Source organism: Trifolium pratense, linkage group LG6 (assembly GCF_020283565.1).
Source record: "Trifolium pratense cultivar HEN17-A07 linkage group LG6, ARS_RC_1.1, whole genome shotgun sequence".
Lineage (NCBI taxonomy): Eukaryota > Viridiplantae > Streptophyta > Magnoliopsida > Fabales > Fabaceae > Trifolium > Trifolium pratense.
Window position 1 is genome coordinate 33,316,346 of NC_060064.1, and position 21,311 is coordinate 33,337,656.

Below are 21,311 nucleotides of genomic sequence, written 5' to 3' on the forward strand. Positions count from 1 at the left end.
CTGATTTAATTAATTTAAGAACCCATCAAAATCATCCTCGCCTGAATTTGTTGCCATTTAATACCATCACCTTCTTTTTATGTTAATGGATGAGTATGAATTACCTAATCAAAAACTAATATATTAATTAATTTGAATATAAACAAAGTCGATCTACTAGTATTGCAAATGCACATATATATAGACTTACTTTATTGAAATTCCTAGCTAAACTATATAATGCATGCATGTACAATGTACTGTACTCACAATTCAGATCTTCCTTGAGACTCACAAACAATATGAATTTGAAATTACAAGAAAGGTTTGTTTATATGTATATTTGAATTAATTCACTGTTAGATTATTATGATTAAATTCTATTTTAGCAAAAGATATATTTTGGCTATGTTTGATTTTTCTAGAGATTGAGTTTATCACCGAATGTTCAAATGAAACCGCACTAACATTGTCACAATAAACAATAGTAGTGTCTTTATAGTAAGTTTAGAACATGATTCAACAACAACATTAGTAACACCACGATATTTTACTTCAACACTGAGCCAAATAGTGTTGATTGTCGTTTTGGAGATCAACAGACCAAATTATCTTCAATATAGACACAATATCCTTTGAAAACATAAATTACTTCATTTGAAATAGTTAATTAACTTTTATGAAAAAATGTTAATTGGTGGTTAGTTTATTAAAGAGAAATATTTTTTTAGGAGAATGTTAATTTGTGTTGTAAAAGTATATGTTAAAAAATTTAATATAAAAATATTTTGTGTTTAAAAATTTGCCTTCAATTATTTAAAAGTCAAAACATTATTTTTCCTAATGTAAAATTTTCATTTTAAAATTTCTTGAAAAGTTAAAACACAAGTTAGCATAGCTCATTTTCATAATACTACTCCTTAAGCATTTTAACTCATGCATTATCCAACTAAACTACAATCTGACATTAGAAATAGTTAACTTTTTCACAAATAGTACTACTAGTAGTATTTTCGTTTCCACAACAGTATTTTTTATTTCTTTGAAAATACAAATTTCTTCCTCTACAGTTTTTATATCAACATTCTTTGGTTATTAGATAAACCAAAATTAGTATCTATACAAAATAGGTCAAAATAGGATTTTTGAATGAAAATTTAGTATGTAGGTGAAGTACCCAAATTGTTTATGACACTCATAACTCCTCCCTCACACTCAAATTTCTCTCTCCTATTTAATCCTTCCTAAAGGGCAGACACCCCTAACTTCCCATCCCTCTCATAGACAACTAGCAAAGTGTTGTGAGAGAGACATTTTCCAATTCCTCCTAAACTCTTTTTTTTTCTTTATAAAATATTCTTCCAATTTTTTTTCATTTCATTTTAGACTAGAAATTAAATCATGGAACAAAGAAAAAATATCTTTGTTCATGTAGTGATTTTTTTGGTCATGGTCCTACTTAAGGGAAGTGCTAATGTTGTTGAAGGAAAAGGAGTGGCTGAAGAAGAAAAAGATAGGATTTTGGAGCTTCCTGGTCAACCTAAGGTTTTGTTTAAGCAATTTTCTGGCTATGTTACTGTTAATCATGAAGCTGGTAGAGCTCTTTTTTATTGGTTAACTGAAGCTCAACAAAATCCTCTCAACAAACCACTTGTCATTTGGCTTAATGGAGGTTAGAACTTTAATTAATACTAATAAATACACCCCCCCCCCCCCCCCCCCCACACACACACACACACCATTTTCTTCTATATCTATCTCCCACACCATTTATTTTTTAATTTACAATTTTGAGTTTGTATATAATGTTAAGTGAAAGAAACTTTATCATGATTTTTTTAATTTTAATTTTCAGTACATTTTTCTTAAAAAGTAGAGTGATACTAGTATTAAGAATATAAAAGAAAATGTCATGCTAGTTTATTATTCTTTTGCTATATGAAATTCTCTTGAAAAGTTTGAGTCATGTGATTTTTGAAAAGTATATCATAAAATCACTGTTATATTGATTATTTACTTAGTGGTATGATTTTTCCTCATTTGGTATATTAAGCCTTAAAAAAATTTCTTAGTATCTAGATTTAAACTAATTAATTACTCCTTTTGTTCCTTAATATAAGGAAAATATTTATTTTTAAAATTTATTGAGTAACTAATGTATGTCTATAATATGGAAATTAATAAATCTAAAAAATAAATTTTCTCATACATTATAATATATTGAATGTAGTAATTAACAAACGGTGCAAAAATGTAAATATTAATTCTTTACTAGTTTACTACCGACATAACAAGTCAACAAAATGTGGAGATATCTCCTTTGAACATATTGGTCAGTGAAATCCTTGATGAGACGTTTTTGATTTTACTATTACCTTCTAATAGTGTAAAACTTATTTGATTTGAAGTATCAATAATAAACAAAGAACATTTGTTCTTTTTCGTGTTACACTACAGTACCTTTTTCACTACTATGTCTATTATTACATCTATAGACTTTTTTAAACTAGCTTCTTTTTAAAATTACTCCATACTCAAACTATAATGAAATAGTACTATAGATAAATTTTGGAATATTGAAGTTGTAATAATAAGTAAAAAAAAATGGACTTTTCATCCTATTTCATAATTAAGGACTCTTCTTTTATGTAATTAAATGAGATTATCCAAGAGTAATTTAGGTAATAAAGTTAAATTTTTATGTGAGATTAACAAGAGTAAAGCTAAATAATATAGCTTCATAATTGGTTAATTTTGCTATATTTTTTAAGGAGGAAAGGGAGTACTATGTCATTAAAAAAATTAGAGAGGGAAGGTAATTAGTACATTATTATTGAAGGAAGAAAATAATGAAAATTTAAATTGGGGGTTGAAATGCATTGAATATTTGTACTATTGGAATTTAAAATAACCAAAAGAAAAGGAAGTGTTTGTAGAGCCCACATGAGATGGTTGGCATTGGCAATGGATTGCTTGAAATGATGACCAAACAAAGGAACAATGAATGGTACAATGCAACTCAACTTACACACACAATGCCACAGTGAACTTTCTTTTCTTGTCTTTGTTATTTTCTCTTTTGCTCATTTTTTTCTTACTCTCTTTTATGCTCTATTTAAAAACAATTTTTAAAAAGTGTTTATAAGGGTCATGCTAACCGGTGCCCCCGGGGCACTGGTTAAGGAAACCAAAAAAGGAAATTTTAAAATTGAAAATAACACTTTTTAGACTTTCGAGGCGTTAACTGCACAAACATCAATATGATATTACTATATTAGGTTCCTTAAACAGTGCCCTGGGGGCACTGTTTAGCATTTTCCTTATTTTATTAGTTTATAGTTTATTTTTAAACACTATTTTAAGTAACTTATAAGTTTATAATTTATATTTTTTCTTCTAATTTTACTTCTGTTAATCTTACTTAAAAAAAAATTAAATATTAAACATATCTTTTTATGTCATTTTAATTTATAAGCTAGTTCAACCGCTAATTTTACTAAACAATATAAATTTAATCAGTTAACTTATTCTTATAAGCTAAAAACAAGCTTATAAATTACTCGCTATAAGTCCATCCCCTCTTAGATATAAAATATAATGTATTTTTTTTTTTTTATAGAAATGCGATGTACTTATCGATTGAGTTAAACTCACATGACCAATAGATTGTTTATTCATATTTTAGAAATTTTATTTTTTTGACAAAAATCTTAATTATAAATAAATTTTCTTTTTTCATATTTATTGAATAATTGATTTACTATTTAAATATCAACATGTAAATATTTCATTCACTTTTTTTATACTAACAAAAAAACTAGTCTCATTAGTATATTTATTTATTTATTTATTTATTTATTTATGAAATGAGTACTCACGCACGCATGAAGCTTAATGCTTGAAAGCAACTAAAAACTAGTCACATTAATTATTAATCACCTTCATTCATAGGGCCATTATTTGATGTTCTGTTATGCAACTTGTCAGCATGCATTGGTGGACCATAAATGCAATGCAACCCTATATTTAGGAGCATAGCTAGTGCCATTTAAAATGGTTACAACTTAACCATGCATTTAGATTTAGTAATTCAACTTTCATATAGAATCTCTATTCTATATTTCCTCTTTTATACCGTATCGTTAAAATCGGTTTTAAATATGTACAGGTGAGAAGTTGTTTTTATGTTACATTTAATGGCAATGTCAATATGTTGAATTTATTGTACTAGTACATCATCCTACCTACTTAGTATATTTATACTACTCTTCTAAAAAATCTTGCTAACTTTCTCGAGCATTCTTTAAAGACTTCACTTAAAAAAAATTATTTATTCAAAAAATTAAGTATTTTATTTTTTGAATATATTAATTTCACACATCATCATAAAAACTTATTACAGCACAGTGCTATTTAAATTGCTTTAAGTGGCCAAAATAATGTTAACCAACTGCACTTTAAACATGTAGGCTGTAGATAAGTCTGATCCCTAAAATTAATTAAGTTTTATTTTATTTTAGACCATCATTTTTAATTTTTTATGTTGCTTATTCGAAATTGGAGTGAGCTGATTTTATAAATAAAAAAAATTAATTAATTTTAATAAAAAATTACTTTTACAAATAGAGGGGGTTTAGAAATAGAGTTAAACCACTAGGTTTGGATGTGATTTGGATAGTATGCATAGGTCCTAGTTTCGATCCTCATTGCCAACATCGTAAAAAAAAAAAAAAGTAGAGTTTAATGGTTCCCATGAACATGAACTTAGTTTAGTTGGTATACATCGCAATATATATATATATATATATATGCAAGGGCTGAGGTTCGAATGATGGACACTTCACTTATTCATTTAAAGGTGGAATTTTTATCCACTAAACTACTTGACTAAAAAATAGTGTTTAATTAATATGTTATGTCTGTAAATTAATTTTACACCGAGAAATCAAATATTCTTTATATCATGTAAGTAAAGTGGAGTATAGTAGAGTCATTTAAGTACATAATTATTGTTGGATGATAGTATAAAATTATTTTACGTCAAGTGTTATTCTATTTTCTCTATAAAAAAAAAAAATTAATCATTGTTTTATGTATTTTCCTACTCGTTTAATTCAATTTCATTTTAAGTTTACAATGTTGGTAATACTTTCAAATCCATTATTTATATGTTGTGATTTTGTGGATAATTAGGTCCAGGTTGTTCATCAGTGGCATATGGAGCATCTGAAGAGATTGGCCCATTTAGATTAAACAAAACAACTTCTGGGCTTTACATTAACAAGTTTGCATGGAACACAGTGGCCAATCTTTTATTCTTGGAAGCTCCGGCAGGCGTCGGTTTCTCCTACACCAACCGCTCTTCCGACCTCCTTGACACTGGAGACCGCCGCACTGGTAGGACCAACCGTACTCCTTTTCAAATTAATGGCATGACGACATGAGGCATTTCCATAACGTGAATATAACTTAGCTTGTAGAGACAGTGCATTGCATTATACAGATAGATACATACAGTGGCTTTCAATATGAGATGATTAGTTTAGTAGCATTATCCTTTGACCGGCCCTACCTTACCTTGTCAATGGACTAGGTTCACCAATTTTAGTTACTACATATAACACCATTATTAGCATTAATTAGTTGATGTGTGTCCTAAACATAATTACAAATTGACAAGTGATAACGATATGGGCCATATTTTTGGTGGTCCTAAGTTCATGACTTAATAATTTATGTAGATGTTTTTTCTTCGGGCCTCCCGTGTTCTTTTATACCCCAAAATATTCCAATTTTACCTTTAATAAAAACTTCGGTTCACAAAAACCGAATTTTTTTTAGTACAAATTTAGAGTAAAATTCGGTTTTTATAAACCAAAATTTGTTTTCAAGGCAAAAAAAAAACTTCGGTTTCTATAAACCGAAGTTTTTTGCAAGGGCAAAATTGGAAATTCAGGGGGTATAAAAGAAACACGGGGCCCGAAGAGAAAACATCATTTATGTATTGACCCACACGAGTACTGGCTTGTAAGTGGACACTACTCACACATATTGTACTTGAAGCACTCACATCATGAATGTACCCAAAAAAAATGGAAAAAGATCATAATTGAAACTTCTGAAATGTGATTCTTATTAAAAATAATCCCTAGATCTATTCAACTTTACTAGTTTTAATTCATTTTAAAATTGACTTATATCTCCTTTTTAAACTTTATCTCTTTTTCAAGTGGAACTTTAATTTTTTTTTCACAACATGGTTGTTTTTCTTTGCATGTATAAATAATACATAATATAATTGTTGTGAGCATAACTCAGTTGGTAGGAACATCATATTTTATATACAAGAGTTATGATTCAAACTTCAGACACTTCACTTATTCACCATAAATACAAAATTATAAGTAACTCGACTACGAAGAAAAAATACATAACATATTTTTCCAAGGATATTCCAAGGATACTAATGAATTGTCCATTTCTTTATTATTTGTTCAGCCAAGGACTCTCTGGAATTTGTAATCCAGTGGCTTGAAAGATTCCCACGTTACAAGAATAGGGAACTTTATATAACAGGAGAGAGTTATGCAGGACACTATGTCCCTCAATTAGCTAAGGAAATCATGACATATAACATAAAAGCCAAGCAACCTATCAATCTCAAGGGCATAATGGTAAATATCTACTTTCTTTCACTATGTAATTGTTCTATTTAAAAATTGAAAATTATTCCTCACCTTCGGACATCTCACCATTCACACATTCAGTAGTATACCAGTGACCGTTAAATTCATATTAGACAATTCACAATATATAGTTATGAATCCAACGATCACTGATATATTGATTGCGTCAATATGTGTCTAGGGATAGGGGGGAGTCGGGGGACATGCAATGGTGCCAATTTTTAAGTTCATTTGAGAGTCATAATATCTTATACACTTTTTTTATTCAATATCTTATACACATTGGACAAAGATATATTAGGAATCTTTATACTATACTATAAATTTGGCAAAGAAAAATAATGATGATGGTCATGTACCTTATGTTAATTTAATATATGTAGGTTGGGAATGCAGTGACAGACAACTATTATGATAACTTAGGCACAGTGACATACTGGTGGAGCCATGCAATGATATCTGATCAAACATACAATCAACTTATTAGCACTTGTGATTTTCATCACCAAAAGGAATCTGATCAATGTGAATCTCTATATAGTTATGCCATGGATAAAGAATTTGGCAATATTGATCAGTACAATATCTATGCTCCTCCATGTAACCATTCCGATGGTAGCTCGTCCGGTACTCGCCACTCAATTCGGTTGCCCCACCTTCCTCATATGGTATACTTTCTCTGTTTCTGTTACGTGTTTTGTTTGTCTTGTCTGATATTTGTCTGTCTTAAAATAGACTTTATTTACCTTTTAGTTGAACTTCATATTATCATGCCACTTTTCCTGTGAATTAGAGGATCACAATCTAAAATAAAAAAAACATGCACTACGATAAGGGTGTTTTAGTCAAAAAAAAATTGCCTTAAAAATAGGTGTAGTCAATGATTTATTTAATAGAATTTCATTTTTTTTGTTAATTTGTTAGGCAGAGACAAAATTTGCTAGCAACATGTATTGAATTATAGATATCATTTTAAATACTCATTCAGCGTCTCAACTCATAACACTAAGTTACACCTCGAGAACAATGTGAATTTGTTAACTTTACACAATATTTAGTATGGAGCATTATCAAAGCATGTGTAATATGTATTGTATGTCACATTTTTTTTATATACTTAATAGTCTTATTATATGGATTAATTTGTCTAATGGAAATAAATTTTGTATGTTCTTAGGCATTTAGGAAAATGGCTGGTTATGATCCATGCACAGAAAAATATGCAGAGGTTTATTACAATAGGCCTGATGTTCAGAAAGCACTACATGCTAACACAACTGGCATTCCTTATAAGTGGACTGCTTGCAGGTGAATTTGCTTTTGATGTCACAAGTTTATGTTATAAAAGTGATTATTTATTGTACAAATTAAATATTTGTTGATGAATAATTTAGTTAATTTTCATTTGATGCAGTGAAATTTTGAATAGAAATTGGAATGATACAGATGTATCTGTTCTTCCAATTTATAGAGAATTGATAGCTCATGGAGTAAGAGTTTGGGTTTTCAGGTTGGTTTTCAAATGCACATATGACTTTCCTCTTTTTGTCTTTAGTATCTATTAGGAAAAAATTTGCATTATTCATTCGTAGCTCAACTGGCAATGCCAATATTATTAGGTTGAATGTCGTTACCCGGATTAAAATCCGAAACCTCACAGTTGTGTGTGTGAGTTTCGGTGGTGTTTTGCCACTTCGTTTATAGATATAAAAAAATATTAGCTAGCATCCAAAAATTAGGCATTGAAAAACATAAAAATTTGTCTCTAATTTTGTATCCAAATGTTAGAAACATCAAATTAGATATGAATTTAATTTTGTGTATCTCTAATTTATGTTATGTTTGACATTTGTGTTAATTCAGTGGGGATGTAGACTCAGTGGTACCAGTAACAGCAACAAGATATGCACTTGCACAGCTTAAGTTGGCAACTAAAATACCATGGTATCCTTGGTATGTCAAAAATCAGGTGAGTTCAATTCAATATTTGATCTTCTCCTATCATATATTGAAAATTTGAAATAAACCCTGAAAATGACTTCTAAGTATGAGGCATCTCCGACTTAGTAGTATTGTCGGGATCATATTAGGTCCAACAAAATTTTTAAGATGATATCAGAGTCTATTCAAGATCACATGTGTCATACTCGGTAAAAGAAAGTCTTTAATTGAGTTGGGTGTCATCCGTCACTTTACTATCTCTACGAGCCGGTTTTGTACGGATTGAGTTAGCTGTGACCTAGATTCTAAAAGTTATATAAATGGAATACTCATTTGAATTTTGCACACTAAGAAAATTTCCTATTTTTTGTGAAGGTTGGAGGTTGGACAGAAGTGTATCAAGGGCTAACATTTGCCACAGTGAGAGGGGCAGGTCATGAAGTGCCACTATTCAAACCAAGAGCAGCCCTTCAATTATTCAAATCATTCCTTGCAGGAAAGCCTCTTCCAAAAGTGCAAAAATAGTAGGAAAATAAGAAGAGGTAGTTAATTGGTAAAGTTGGAAAAATGAAAGAAAGAATGAAAAGTAAAAGAAGGAAACAATTGGAAAATCCAATAGGTGCTAATTAGTTTATGTTGTCATTAATTAATTAATATTGTTATGAACCATGGTTTTATGCCATTTTTCTTTGTCAACAAATTAACAAGTTAGAGTTAAGGTGGAGTTATGCCATTTAAGGTGGAGTTAAATGAGCAATTGTCTATTCTAAATTGTGAAAATGTTTTTCTTTCTCATAAATATATTTTCCTCATTTGGTATGAGGGTTAAATGTGATTATATAAAATCATGTGAACTAGGGAGATCTTCTAGAATACAACACCATTAAAAGTTTGAGGAGGGCAAATAGATAAATTGGCATTTGAATTTGTTAGCTAAAATAGTATATTATATTTGTGAATGACAAATACATCTCTAAAATTATAAAATGTCATTCATCATAAGACTAAAGAGGGTATAGTAAAGCTATGAAAAATCTAAAACGAGACCGAAAAGAATATCAACAAAAGAACATCAGCTCAAAAGAGAATCTCTTCATTTTTTATTATCATGTATCTGAATCTTCTAAAACCACAAGAATCCTCAATTTGAATACGATTCCAACTCGGCACCTTTTGTTGTTTTACTATTGTTAGAGGTTGTGGCGCACATTTTATGTTATATTTGCATCAATAACATCTTGTAATACATTCATTTGTTTATAAAATTTATCTCATCTCAATGACTACAAATCTTTTTGTATTTGCTATTGTTATTATGCATAGATTTTAACTAATTTTTTATTATTTCAAGATTACCAACTCGCAAAATAAAAAACTATTTTGGTCTATGTTTATAATTTTTAAGCCATTTTTGAACCAAATTTCGTGGCTTATTTTTAGACCAATTTACGATTATAACATTTTTGAAATATTAGTGTTTACATTTAGACTGCATTTGGACAGAAAGGTCACCTATTTAAAGTTAAATATTATATCTCTAGATGGATTTTGAATTGACATTTCACAAACCAACAAAATTTGGAATAACTACGTTAGTTGCTACGAAAAAGAGACGTGGCTGCCTTATTTTGTTTAAGAATACTACTAATCATTATTAACAAAACAAAAAGTATAATGGTTTGACAAAATAATAGTTATGTTGATTCGTGATTTCTTGTAAAGTTCCTAATTAATAAATAATGTAAGCAATTATGTAACAACAACGAACAAACCTGGACTCTTCTTCAGGTGTTTGTGACACAAAGAAGAAAAAAAAAGGAGTCAAAAGCAAAAAAGTGGTGGAAAAAGTTCTTGCAAAAAGATTAACAAGTAGATGAATTGGAATTTTGAATAGCTTCTAATGAAAATTATTTTATTTTTAATAGATGTTATTTAAAAAAAAAATGTGTCGGTGAGTATAGTTCATTTGAAGTAAGGTCGATTCCACCGCCCAATAAGTTCGAGCACTTGCTAAGACTTTTCTAAAAATTTTGATATTTTTAGGGGTTAGTTTAGCACAAATCAGATATTTTTAAGGTTTAGTTCAGAGTAAAACTGAATTTTTTGGTTCAAAAATGGATTTTTAAATGTAAAACTAAGATTTTGATCAAGCTTTATAATTTTTCTGACTCCGCTACCACTTATTTGAAGGAACTTGTAATATTTATTTTATTTTTTTCCTATGTAACCCTAAATTTAATTTATAAAAATAATATATAAATGTATGTCAGCAAAAAGAAAAGAAAGAAAAAGTCCCTTTCAAAATATCATGTACAAAGGATTTTTTTTCGTAGGGATTATATAAAATATTAATGCAGACTAAAATATATACTTGCGTGTATAGTGTTTATTTAATATAAACTTAGAACTAAATATGTTCACTTTTATATAATTTTCTTTAAAAAAGGATCCAATTAGGTTTGTGTATATTTCTATAGTGCTAATGTAATGATATATTAAGTGTTGATCCAAGTCAAAGTGTATCTTATTTGGAATCTGTACGTGGTTGTTATTTGCTTATGTAAGTGCTTATCTAAGGTAAATAATCATATCCCTTATTTTTGGTAAAGAAAGCGACATATATAAAAAAAAATTACGTTTATATATTAAATATGTATTATATAGATAAACCACTAGGTTTGGTCTAGTAGTGAGGAGTTTGAGTAGTACGTTATAGGTCCTGGGTTCAATCTCAGCTCATTGTAAACCAAAAAAAAAGAAGGTATTATATAGATAAAAAATGGTTTAGTTTTCTTACGAGTAATCAGTCAATTTAGTCCCTAAACTATCACTCTTTCACCAACTTAGTCCCTAAACTATTAAAAACAACTAAAAAGTCTCTAATCTATTTTTCATCCGTCAATTTAATCCTCGGTTAACTTGTCTATAAGACCCTAAAATATTATCACCCTTTCTTCTTCCATGTGCTTCGACGGAAACAACCACCCTGCTCGCCACCAACCACTACACTCTCCGACAACAACCGTTTTGCCCGTAACGAAAATATAACCTCTAGTCGAAGCTAAAAACAGGTCTTTTTTTTCTCACTTTTGTAAATTTGTAAGGGTTTGTGATTTTGTTTTATCCCTTGAAGTTTATGCTGTGATATCTTCTTTCTTGTGAGTTTGAGAGTTTTTTATCCTTCTATTCTTTTTCTTCTGTTATTATAAGGAATGTTTTGGGGTGTGTTAGTGTGTATATAATGATGACATAAAGGGTACAAAAGTGTCATTGTATGTAGTATGCTAACAAAGTCTTATTAAATTCCAAACATTGTATGGTGAATTATCTTGCAGGTTGTGTAGGTAATATTGTTAAGAAGTCTCACATCGATTGAGAGATGGTCTGACTAAGTGTTTATAAACTAGGCAATCATCACCTTACAAGCCAGTTTTGTAAGGATGAGTTAGGCCTAATACCCAATTCTAAGATGGTATCAGAGCCTCTCCACGATCCGTTGGGCCACCTGTTATCAGGTTTCCGCTATCGGGCCGCCCACCGTTTATATCCGCGCACCAAACCCAATAGTGTTGGGCGTGAGGGTGTGTGTTAAGAAGTCTCACATCGATTGAGAGATGACCTGACTAAGTGTTTATAAACTAGAGGCAATTTTCACCTTACAAACCGGTTTTGTAAGGATGAGTTAGGCCCAATACCCAATTCTAAGAAATACTACTAGGAGCTAAAAGCGGGAGGAACAAATTTCCTCTAGATAATTAGTTAGGCATGCGTACGACTGAATGTACTACCTTAAATATTTTGCTAGCCTCAGTCTCTTGGTGCTTGAATTTGTTCTTCCATTTTATTTGTTTTTGGACCACCAACTGAAATTGTTGATTTGTGTTTCCAACCAAATCGACAATCTCTTCATTCTGAGTCATGCTAGCCCAGGAATCACTTATAAAATTTATAGTTTGTTGGGCTACGGTAGGAGTAGTTAGAAGCTTAAAACATGCATGATTTAAGACATCGTTATGATTTAAGACTTCTCCCACAAATATATAATTTGTATCCTTTTTTTACCACAAAGTTTTGACTTTTATTCATTGATGTATATGATTTTGTCAAACACAGAATTTGGGAAGAAAAAAGAACGCTCCAAATTGTGAAAAACAGAATCAAAGAGAAACATAAAATGTTATACAAACTCAACACAAGAATGAAGAAAAAGAATGAAGTTGGGTGGGGTTAAAAATACAAGTATCTTAAAAAACCATATACATTTTCAAGCTTGCATGTCTGGATTATGAGAACATCATCATAAGAAAATAATTAACAACCAAGTTTACCCTCCATTGAACAGTTAGGAGCAAGCAAACCCTCAGGTGAATTTAACAACCAAGTTTGGATCTAACCTCCAGATAAGAAGATGATCTTTCATGTAAAATAAAAAGTTAAATATGTTTTGTCAAAAAAAAAAGTTAAATATGTTAATGGTCCTACATAATATGGATTTTTTAAGCTTAATCTTTATTTAGTTTTTATAGTGTTTTAGTTCTCACCAAAAATCTTTGAGCATTGAGCACAATTTTTATTTCCTATTAAATCAGATTTGTTTAATTAGTTTTAAACTCTTAAAACAATTTAATGATTTTTTGCAGGCATGTTTAACACTTTAAAAGATGTCCGTTTACTAAAATATAGATTTTTTTTTAACATTAGATGAATTAACTGTGAATTTTTTAAAAATCAAAAGTTCAAGATAAAAAATAAGGTAAATCTGAACCTATAAATCAAATTTGAGCCCATTTTTTGTGATGGAACCTTTTATAATGTTTAAAATGTGTGATTACAAAAAAAGAAAAATAAAAAATACATGTTGATTCAATAGCAATAATTAAAAATAAGTGCATAATAATTTTGTAGGAACTAAAAATACTATACAAATTAAGTAAAGATTAATAGCAATAATTAAAAATAAGTGCATAATAATTTTGTAGGAACTAAAAATACTATACAAATTAATTAAAGATTAATAGAAATAATTAAAAATAAGTGCATAATAATTTTGTAGGAACTAAAAATACTATACAAATTAAGTAAAGATTAAACTTAAAAGATTCACATTTTATAGGAATTTAAAAGCATATTTAATTAAAAAAAAATTATGGTGAATATTTTTGTTATCCGCCTATTGACCTTACTAATTTTTTCTTATTAGCCAATTTTGTTTATAATTTATTGTACACTTACCAAAAATAGACCATGCTCAAAGCTTCAAATATATACCTCTCAACTAAAACTACTTTATATATATATATATATATATATATATATATATATATATATATATATATATATATATATATATATATATATATATATATATATATATATATAGTTGTTTATATATTGAATTAAATTATATATTGTTAGTATGTTCGATTGAGCGATAGACAATTATCGCCGTAAATTTGAAGTTTTCTCACTGTAATTTTTTTATATATATCAAAGAGGACTATTGCCCATGGAAATTTTAAAAGTTATGATGTGTAGTTTTAGAAAGGGGTTCTTTCCCATGTATATATTTTTTGGTGAAATCTCATATTTCCATTTAATTATCACTGCAATTTTGATTTTGTTTTTATTTAAAATATAAATGGTGGAGATGTGGACTAGATCTCCGGCAATAAATATTGCACAAGAGAGAATCTAAGTCCATGTAATTTCTAGTTCAATGTGAATTTCCACCATAATTTTATTGTTTTCTACTCCCTCCGTCCCAAAAAGAATGACCCATTTTGAATATATGCATTATTCATATATATTGTTTTGACCATATTTTTCTACTAATAAATAAAAATAAATATTAACATATAAGATGTTGTTAGATTCGTCTCGATGAGTATTTTCAAAATATCAATTTTTTATAATTTTTACTATTATACAATTAAAGATATTAGTCGCCAAAGTTATGCATTGGCATGCGTGTTTCGGTCAACTGGGTCATTCTTTTTGGGACGGAGGAAGTACCAAACACTCTTGCCAAATAGGTGTTTTGTACTATTAGAACGTGTGAGTTGCACAACACTCTAGGCATTGACATTGGGATGGGTAGTCAATGGTGGTGTTAGTCGAGGCGTGGGCTAGATAGATTAGGGTGTCGAAACTTACACGAAGAGGGATACTGGTGGAGAGGGAAACACGATGGTTGTTCGATTAAAAAAAACATATAAGGTAATGTAAAGAGACTAGGCATGCGATAACAACATCAAAGTAAATCAACTCTTTAATAAAAATGGAATAAAAGTATGTTTGTGTTTTTTGACGACAAATATTCTGTATTTTATTTTCACATAATGTATGTATTTTTTTACATCCATATAATTTTTACAGAATAACTACCAATCATATTTTTCTCATTCGCACTCGAACCGAAATCTTACATAAATATTCAAGTCTAAGTCTAATTCTAGTTGAACATAATGCTTCAAAAAAAACACAATGCTAATAAAAACATTTGAATGTCCATTGACTAAAAAAATATTTGATTCAAATGTTTTTTTTTTTTTTTTGAAAACTTGATTCAAATGTTCTTAAACTAAAAATTGAGACCATCATATAAAAATAAATTAAATTAAAAGAACCAATGAGAAATCAAGGACCAAAACGAGATAGTTTGAAACAAGTTGCAAACAAAATACGAACGTGAGTGAGATTGGTCATAGAAATCGCAGCCACACCATTATTTTATTTCTTTATTTTTTATTATTATATATATTTTCTTATCTAAATTTTTTCCCTTATTAAAAACTCCGAAAAGCTTTGTTTTTTTTTACTCTTCTCTTTCTCATTTTTCATTTCATCATCACACAACACACAACAACATTTTTCTGTGTTACTAAAAGTCAATAAAACACCGTACAGTGTTTTTCTCTTTTGCTGCTTATGTTGTCCTTTGCAGATCTTGCAGAAGATTCAATTCAAAAGTCTTGTTTTTCTTCATTGAAGTTCTTCCTGATTTCAAGGAGGTAAATATTAATTTCTTTTTTTCATCTGGGTTTGTAATATTTGTGTTTATTTAGTGTTTTCTTTAATTGGGTTTGTTTTGTATGTATAAAAAAATGTTTTTTTTGTTTTTGTTTTATGCAGATATTTTAAGGTTTAGCTTCTTACCCTTTTGAACTTTTGGTTCTTGGATTTGATTGGTGGGTTTTGCTAAGCTTGTTCTAGTAATTTGTAGTTCTGGGTTGGTTTGTAAATTGTTTTTGGAGAAAGAAGTGTTTGGAATTGATTTTGGTGTGAAAAAGGTTTGACTTTGAAGTGGTTTTAGTGATTGTTGTTATTTTTTGAAGAAGTGAAAATATTTGAATTTGAACTTTGAAGTGATTTTTGTTGATTGTTGTTTTTTTTAAGAATTTGATTCTCAATGGCTGTAGAGGAATCTGAGCAAGTGATTCCTGATTTAGAAAGAGAGGATAATTTAATTGCTGCAGCAAGGCATATTGTGATGGCTTTAGGGTCTAAGAAGAATCTTACTAATGATGAAAAGAAGATTCTTTCTGATCTTGGATCACAGTTGTCTTCGATGAACATACAAAGTGAGAAGGAGGAAGGGAAGATAGGGAAAAGGGAGGATGATGTTGATGTGGAGGATGAGGTGGATGAGGAGGAGGAAGAGGGTGTTGGTGTTATTGAAGAACGGATTGGTTTGATTGAGGAGAAAATAATGAAATGGGAAGAAGATCAATCGATGATTTGGGATTTGGGACCTGAAGAAACGTCTGAGTATTTGAATGCGGCTAATGATGCGCGCATATTGATCGATAAGTTGGAGAGTATGCATTTGAGTAAAGAGGATCAAGAGTATAAGTTTTTGCAAAGGGCTTATAGTGTTCTTCAGACAGCTATGACACGGCTCGAAGAAGAGTTCAGCAACTTGCTTATCCAGAATAGGCAACCTTTTGAACCGGAGTATGTCTCCTTTCGATCGAGCGAGGAAGATGCTGTAGATGGGAATTCTTTTGTCTCTTTAGGTGATGAATCATTTGAGGAATCACTTCGAAGGGATAGTGTTAGCCGAGCTGCTGAGGAGCATGTCATTGATTTAGTGCATCCGGCCGTGATTCCTGACCTCAGGTGCATTGCAAACTTGCTTTTCGCTTCGAATTATTCTCAAGAATGTGCACAAGCTTATACCATTGTTAGGAGGGATGCTTTAGACGAGTGTTTGTTCATTCTTGAAATGGAAAGGCTAAGTATTGAAGATGTTTTGAAAATGGAGTGGAGCACTTTGAATTCAAAGATCAAAAGATGGAGTTGGGCTGTGAAAATCTTTGTTAGGGTTTATCTTGCAAGTGAAAGGTGGCTTAGTGACCAAATTTTTGGAGAAGGCGAGCCGGTTAGTCAAGTTTCTTTTGTCGATGCATCAAAAGCTTCAATTTTGCAGCTTCTGAATTTCGGTGAAGCTATGTCTATTGGTCCTCACCAACCCGAGAAGTTGTTTCGAATTCTCGACATGTATGAAGTTCTTAGAGACCTTATGCCTGACATTGATGCTTTGTATCCGGACGAGGTTGGTTCCTCGGTTAAATTTGAATGTCATGAGGTTCTGACAAGATTGGGAGATTGTGTGAGGATAACATTTCTTGAATTCAAAAACACCGTTGGTTCGAATCCGTCAACAACACCTCTAGTTGGTGGAGGGATACATCCTTTGGCGAGGTATGTTATGAATTATCTTAGAACTCTTACCGATTACGGTGAAGCGCTGAATCATCTTTTGAAAGACCAAGAAGAAGAAGATTCCATTTCATCGTCACCTGACACAAGTCCAGGTGCCGAAGAAGATAACAGAAGCCAAGGATCTCCCGGTAGATTTCCCTCGATGTCGCGGCAATTCCTATCATTTTCCTCAGTCTTGGAAAACAATCTTGAGGAGAAATCAAAGTTATACAAAGAAACTTCATTGCAGCACTTGTTCTTAATGAACAACCTACATTATATGGCTGAAAAGGTTAAAGGGTCTGAACTTAGGGTCATATTCGGAGACGAATGGATTCGAAAACACAACTGGAAGTTTCAGCAGCACGCAATGAAATACGAGAGAGCTAGTTGGAGTTCAATTCTCAACTTACTTAAGGACGAAGGAATTCATGCTCCCGGTTCGAATTCTGTCTCAAAATCTCTTCTGAAGGAAAAGCTAAGAAGCTTCTACCTCGGCTTTGAGGATATTTACAGGATTCAAACGGCTTGGTCGATTCCAGATGTTCAGCTTCGTGAAGATTTGCGGATTTCTATATCAGTTAAAGTGATTCAAGCTTATAGAACATTTGTTGGAAGGAATAATAGTCATATGAGTGACAAAAATATTAGATACACTGCTGATGATTTAGAAAATTATCTTTTGGATTTCTTTGAAGGTGCTCAAAAGTTGTTGCAAAATCCTCATAGGAGGTGATAGCATATATAATAGGTAAGAATAATCACTTTTTATCTAACAATTGCTTGTATTTGGTCACAAATCTTGTTATTCCACTTAGTGTGCATTATATATATGTAATGATTGGAAGATTATCAGTGTAATACTGCCTTTTTGCAATGTATTCTTTAGATTATTTTATTTTTAATCTGAATCGTAACAGATTATCAGTATAATATGATTATCTGTTGCTTTGTTCTTTTGTATCCAAGACATGAAGTGTAAAAGAAATGTAGAAAATTATGTGCCATATATTTGAATTTATCTATTGACTTCACTTATAAGAACTTGCAAGACTGTTTGAGAGAGTTTATGGAAATAGTTTGTCACGTAATAAGTTGTTTTCGGCTTATTTTCATAAACTCTAGGATTTACATATTTGAGTTTATCTATTGACGTAAACACGGGACTATATTTAAGAGGGCTTATAGAAACAACTTATGACATGTCAATAAGTTGTTTTCAGCTTATTTCTTAAGTTTTGTATGATAGCTTTTGAAAACAACTTATAGTTTATATGAAAATAATTTGACTTTTTAGTTAAAATTTTGATTTGATAAACAAATAGCTTATAATACCACTTATATGTTAAGTACTTAATTAAGCTATTTATTCAAACATGGTAATGGTAATGAAAAAGCATGGTTCTATTCTATAGACTATCTTACAAACGACCATAAACTAAGTCAAATAACTTGACTTCAATAAATGGTCCTCAAAGAAATAAATTTTATAGTCGAAGTCTAGAAATAGTATTTGAAATTAATTTTGTTAAGGCAAGAAAATATATTTTACTTTGACCTGTAGTTGATGAAATTGTCTGCAAACAAAATATCTAAAGTCAACTTGATATGCCAGATGCATTCACCATACGACTTGCAAAATTCATTGAATTGGAATTTCATTTTCAAGTCTAATCCTACTATGTAACTTGTAAGTCTCATTTTAACTGCCACATTAGTAAAAAAAATTAACTTATAACAAGTGTTGATATGTTTTGGATGTAACATTAATTTAGGTCACTCTTAGCTCATAATACTAATCTTAAATATAAAAGAAAATTTAAGTCGATAAAAATTGATATATCTAATTTAAATTTTAGATCAAATATATTAACTTTGTTGACTCAACTTTTTTATATATTTTAGACTAGAAAGAATAAGATTTGGATTGCATATAATCAAAATTGAATGCAGTTGTGCAATTAGGATAAATCTGGCCATCCAATTAAGATTAGACGGTCCATATTTTTAAATTAGTCATACAGTCCAATCAAATCTTTTGTCAATTTGAAACTTCCAATCATGATTAGACAGTCAAATCTTTTTTCATTGCATAACTACATGCAGATTTGATTGCATTCAATCCGAAAGACTATAGGTATCAATCACAAGTTCATTTTACTTCCCTATACATTTATATTATAACAAGGATAGTTTTGTAAAAATTTATGAAATATGAAAGAGACAGTTCCTTGAGCAACTTGAAAACTTTGAAGGTCATAGAAGGAACACATAGGTGATGAATAAATTTAATGACTTATTGAATTTGGACCAAACTCTTTTTTTGTCACGCCATGTGAATTATATAAGATAAGAAGACCCTTTGTCCCTACCACAACCAACAAAAAGGTGGGATGTATTAATGCAGTAGTAGTACGGGTCGTGCATCAAGAGGTTGCCTCATTTAACATCTATTCCCTCTTCTTCTTCTTTTTCTAGAAAGTTTTTGAATTAAAAAATGTGTTTGGAATGAGAATGAACAAAGGGAAATGTTTAATGGTCTTAATTGGTTGGCTTTGTTTATAAGTATTAATAATTGATTGGCTGGCATGTATTGACATGTTATGTCTTTTGCATGTTTTGATTAACTGTATATGTTATGTCAATGAGAGTTCATACAATCCTAAGAGTTTTGCCAATCTTTGCGATCCTATTTTGAAATTAATCTGATTTTATAGGATTATCGCTTTAAGGTGAATAAGTAGGATTTGTTCCTCTCCAAAAAAAATTCTCAAGGATTAAGACCAAAAAAATAATAAGGCCGAAAGAAAAGCACGTGGATTAAGACAAAAAAATTACAATAAATGTAGGAGAATTTATTTTGTCATTCTACCAATTTTCTCGCGCGCTTTACAAAATTATCAAAATATCTCTTACTTAAATAACAGACGTTATAAAAATAAACATTCTTCTTTACATGTACACTACTTAAATAGCAAAAATAGTAAAACAAAAAACTACTAGGACATGGTTCCACTTTGATTTTGTAGGAACATTATCCTACTAAAATAAAATACATTATATACTTTCCACCATAGAAAAGTCGGTCGAATAAACTTGGATATAGTACAGTACTGAAATTAGTTATAGTTTTTAGCTGAACTTATTGATATTTTAACTCTATTAAATTGTATTTGTTAAAAGAAAAAACAAATTTACTCTATAAATTATCATGGGGTAGTTTATTTCTTTTTCTAAGTTTTAGCCTTTGTTGTATTACTCCGTCTCAATATATAAGACATATTTTGACTGAATGTACTATTGATTTATCTTATTTTGACCGTATTCTTTTTAATAACATAGATGTAAACATTAACATATGAGATCTTGTTGTGTAAAAAAAAACATATGAGATCTTGTTTGATTTGTTTTGAAGAGTTATTTTCAAAATATAAGTTTTTATAATTTTTACAAATAAACAATTAAAGATATTAATGATCAAAATTGTGCATTTACGTCAGGGGCGGAACTAGAAAAATTCATCTAGGGTGACGAAAATTTAACACATTATAAATTACATCATCAATCACTTATTTGTACTATTAATAATTTTAAATAATTTTTTTTAATTTTAAAAATATCAATATAGCATATAAAAATTAAACTCAGTTTTTTTGTCAAGTAATCTAATCGCTAAAATTTCACATTTTTAAGGTGAATAGACTTTAGTAAAAAAAACAAAGGTGAAAAAGTTGAGTGTCGGGGTGTCCGGAGTTTAAACCTCAACTATTACATATATAATATGATATTTCTATCAACTAAACTTATCAGATTAATCTCTATTTTATCTTCTAATTTAAAATAAAGTAACCAAAATTGACTATTTATTATTTACACTACAATGGCCAAAAATCAAGTGGTGGCAAATGACAATGTACTGCTTCGGTTAGTTTTTGTCTCAGTGGAGGTATAAAATGAAATCATTGTTATTTTACGGTAGTTACTAGTTTATAAGTGTCATTA

General features: G+C 29.8%; 2 protein-coding genes across 3 annotated transcripts; both read left to right on the forward strand.

Moving 5' to 3' along the window:
* Positions 1–1,085: 1,085 nt before the first annotated feature.
* On the forward strand, positions 1,086–9,334 carry LOC123891202 (serine carboxypeptidase-like 25). The gene is made up of 8 exons (XM_045941045.1): positions 1,086–1,651; positions 5,173–5,376; positions 6,478–6,653; positions 7,049–7,333; positions 7,843–7,973; positions 8,080–8,175; positions 8,529–8,634; positions 8,982–9,334. Exons 1-8 carry the CDS (start codon positions 1,381–1,383, stop codon positions 9,129–9,131), a joined length of 1,419 nt encoding a protein of 472 aa, XP_045797001.1. The 5' UTR covers positions 1,086–1,380; the 3' UTR covers positions 9,132–9,334.
* A 5,961-nt stretch (positions 9,335–15,295) lies between these two features.
* Positions 15,296–18,214, forward strand: LOC123888752 (exocyst complex component EXO70E2). Of its 2 annotated transcripts, none has more exons than XM_045937909.1 (2): positions 15,296–15,616; positions 15,738–18,214. In XM_045937909.1, exon 2 carries the CDS (start codon positions 16,015–16,017, stop codon positions 18,043–18,045), a length of 2,031 nt encoding a protein of 676 aa, XP_045793865.1. In that variant the 5' UTR covers positions 15,296–15,616; positions 15,738–16,014; the 3' UTR covers positions 18,046–18,214. The 2 variants fall into 2 exon arrangements, with proteins under 2 accessions (XP_045793865.1, XP_045793866.1); XM_045937910.1 differs by having other exon boundaries at positions 15,396–15,616; positions 16,002–18,214.
* The last annotated feature ends 3,097 nt before the right edge of the window (positions 18,215–21,311 follow it).

Coding starts and splice junctions, on each gene's coding strand:
- LOC123891202 (XM_045941045.1), top strand. CDS start 1,381: ATGGAACAAAGAAAAAATATCTTTGTTCATGTAGTGATTTTTTTGGTC. Junction 7,334..7,842: donor TGCCCCACCTTCCTCATATG/GTATACTTTCTC, acceptor GTATGTTCTTAG/GCATTTAGGAAAATGGCTGG. Junction 8,635..8,981: donor CTTGGTATGTCAAAAATCAG/GTGAGTTCAATT, acceptor TTTTTTGTGAAG/GTTGGAGGTTGGACAGAAGT.
- LOC123888752 (XM_045937909.1), top strand. CDS start 16,015: ATGGCTGTAGAGGAATCTGAGCAAGTGATTCCTGATTTAGAAAGAGAG.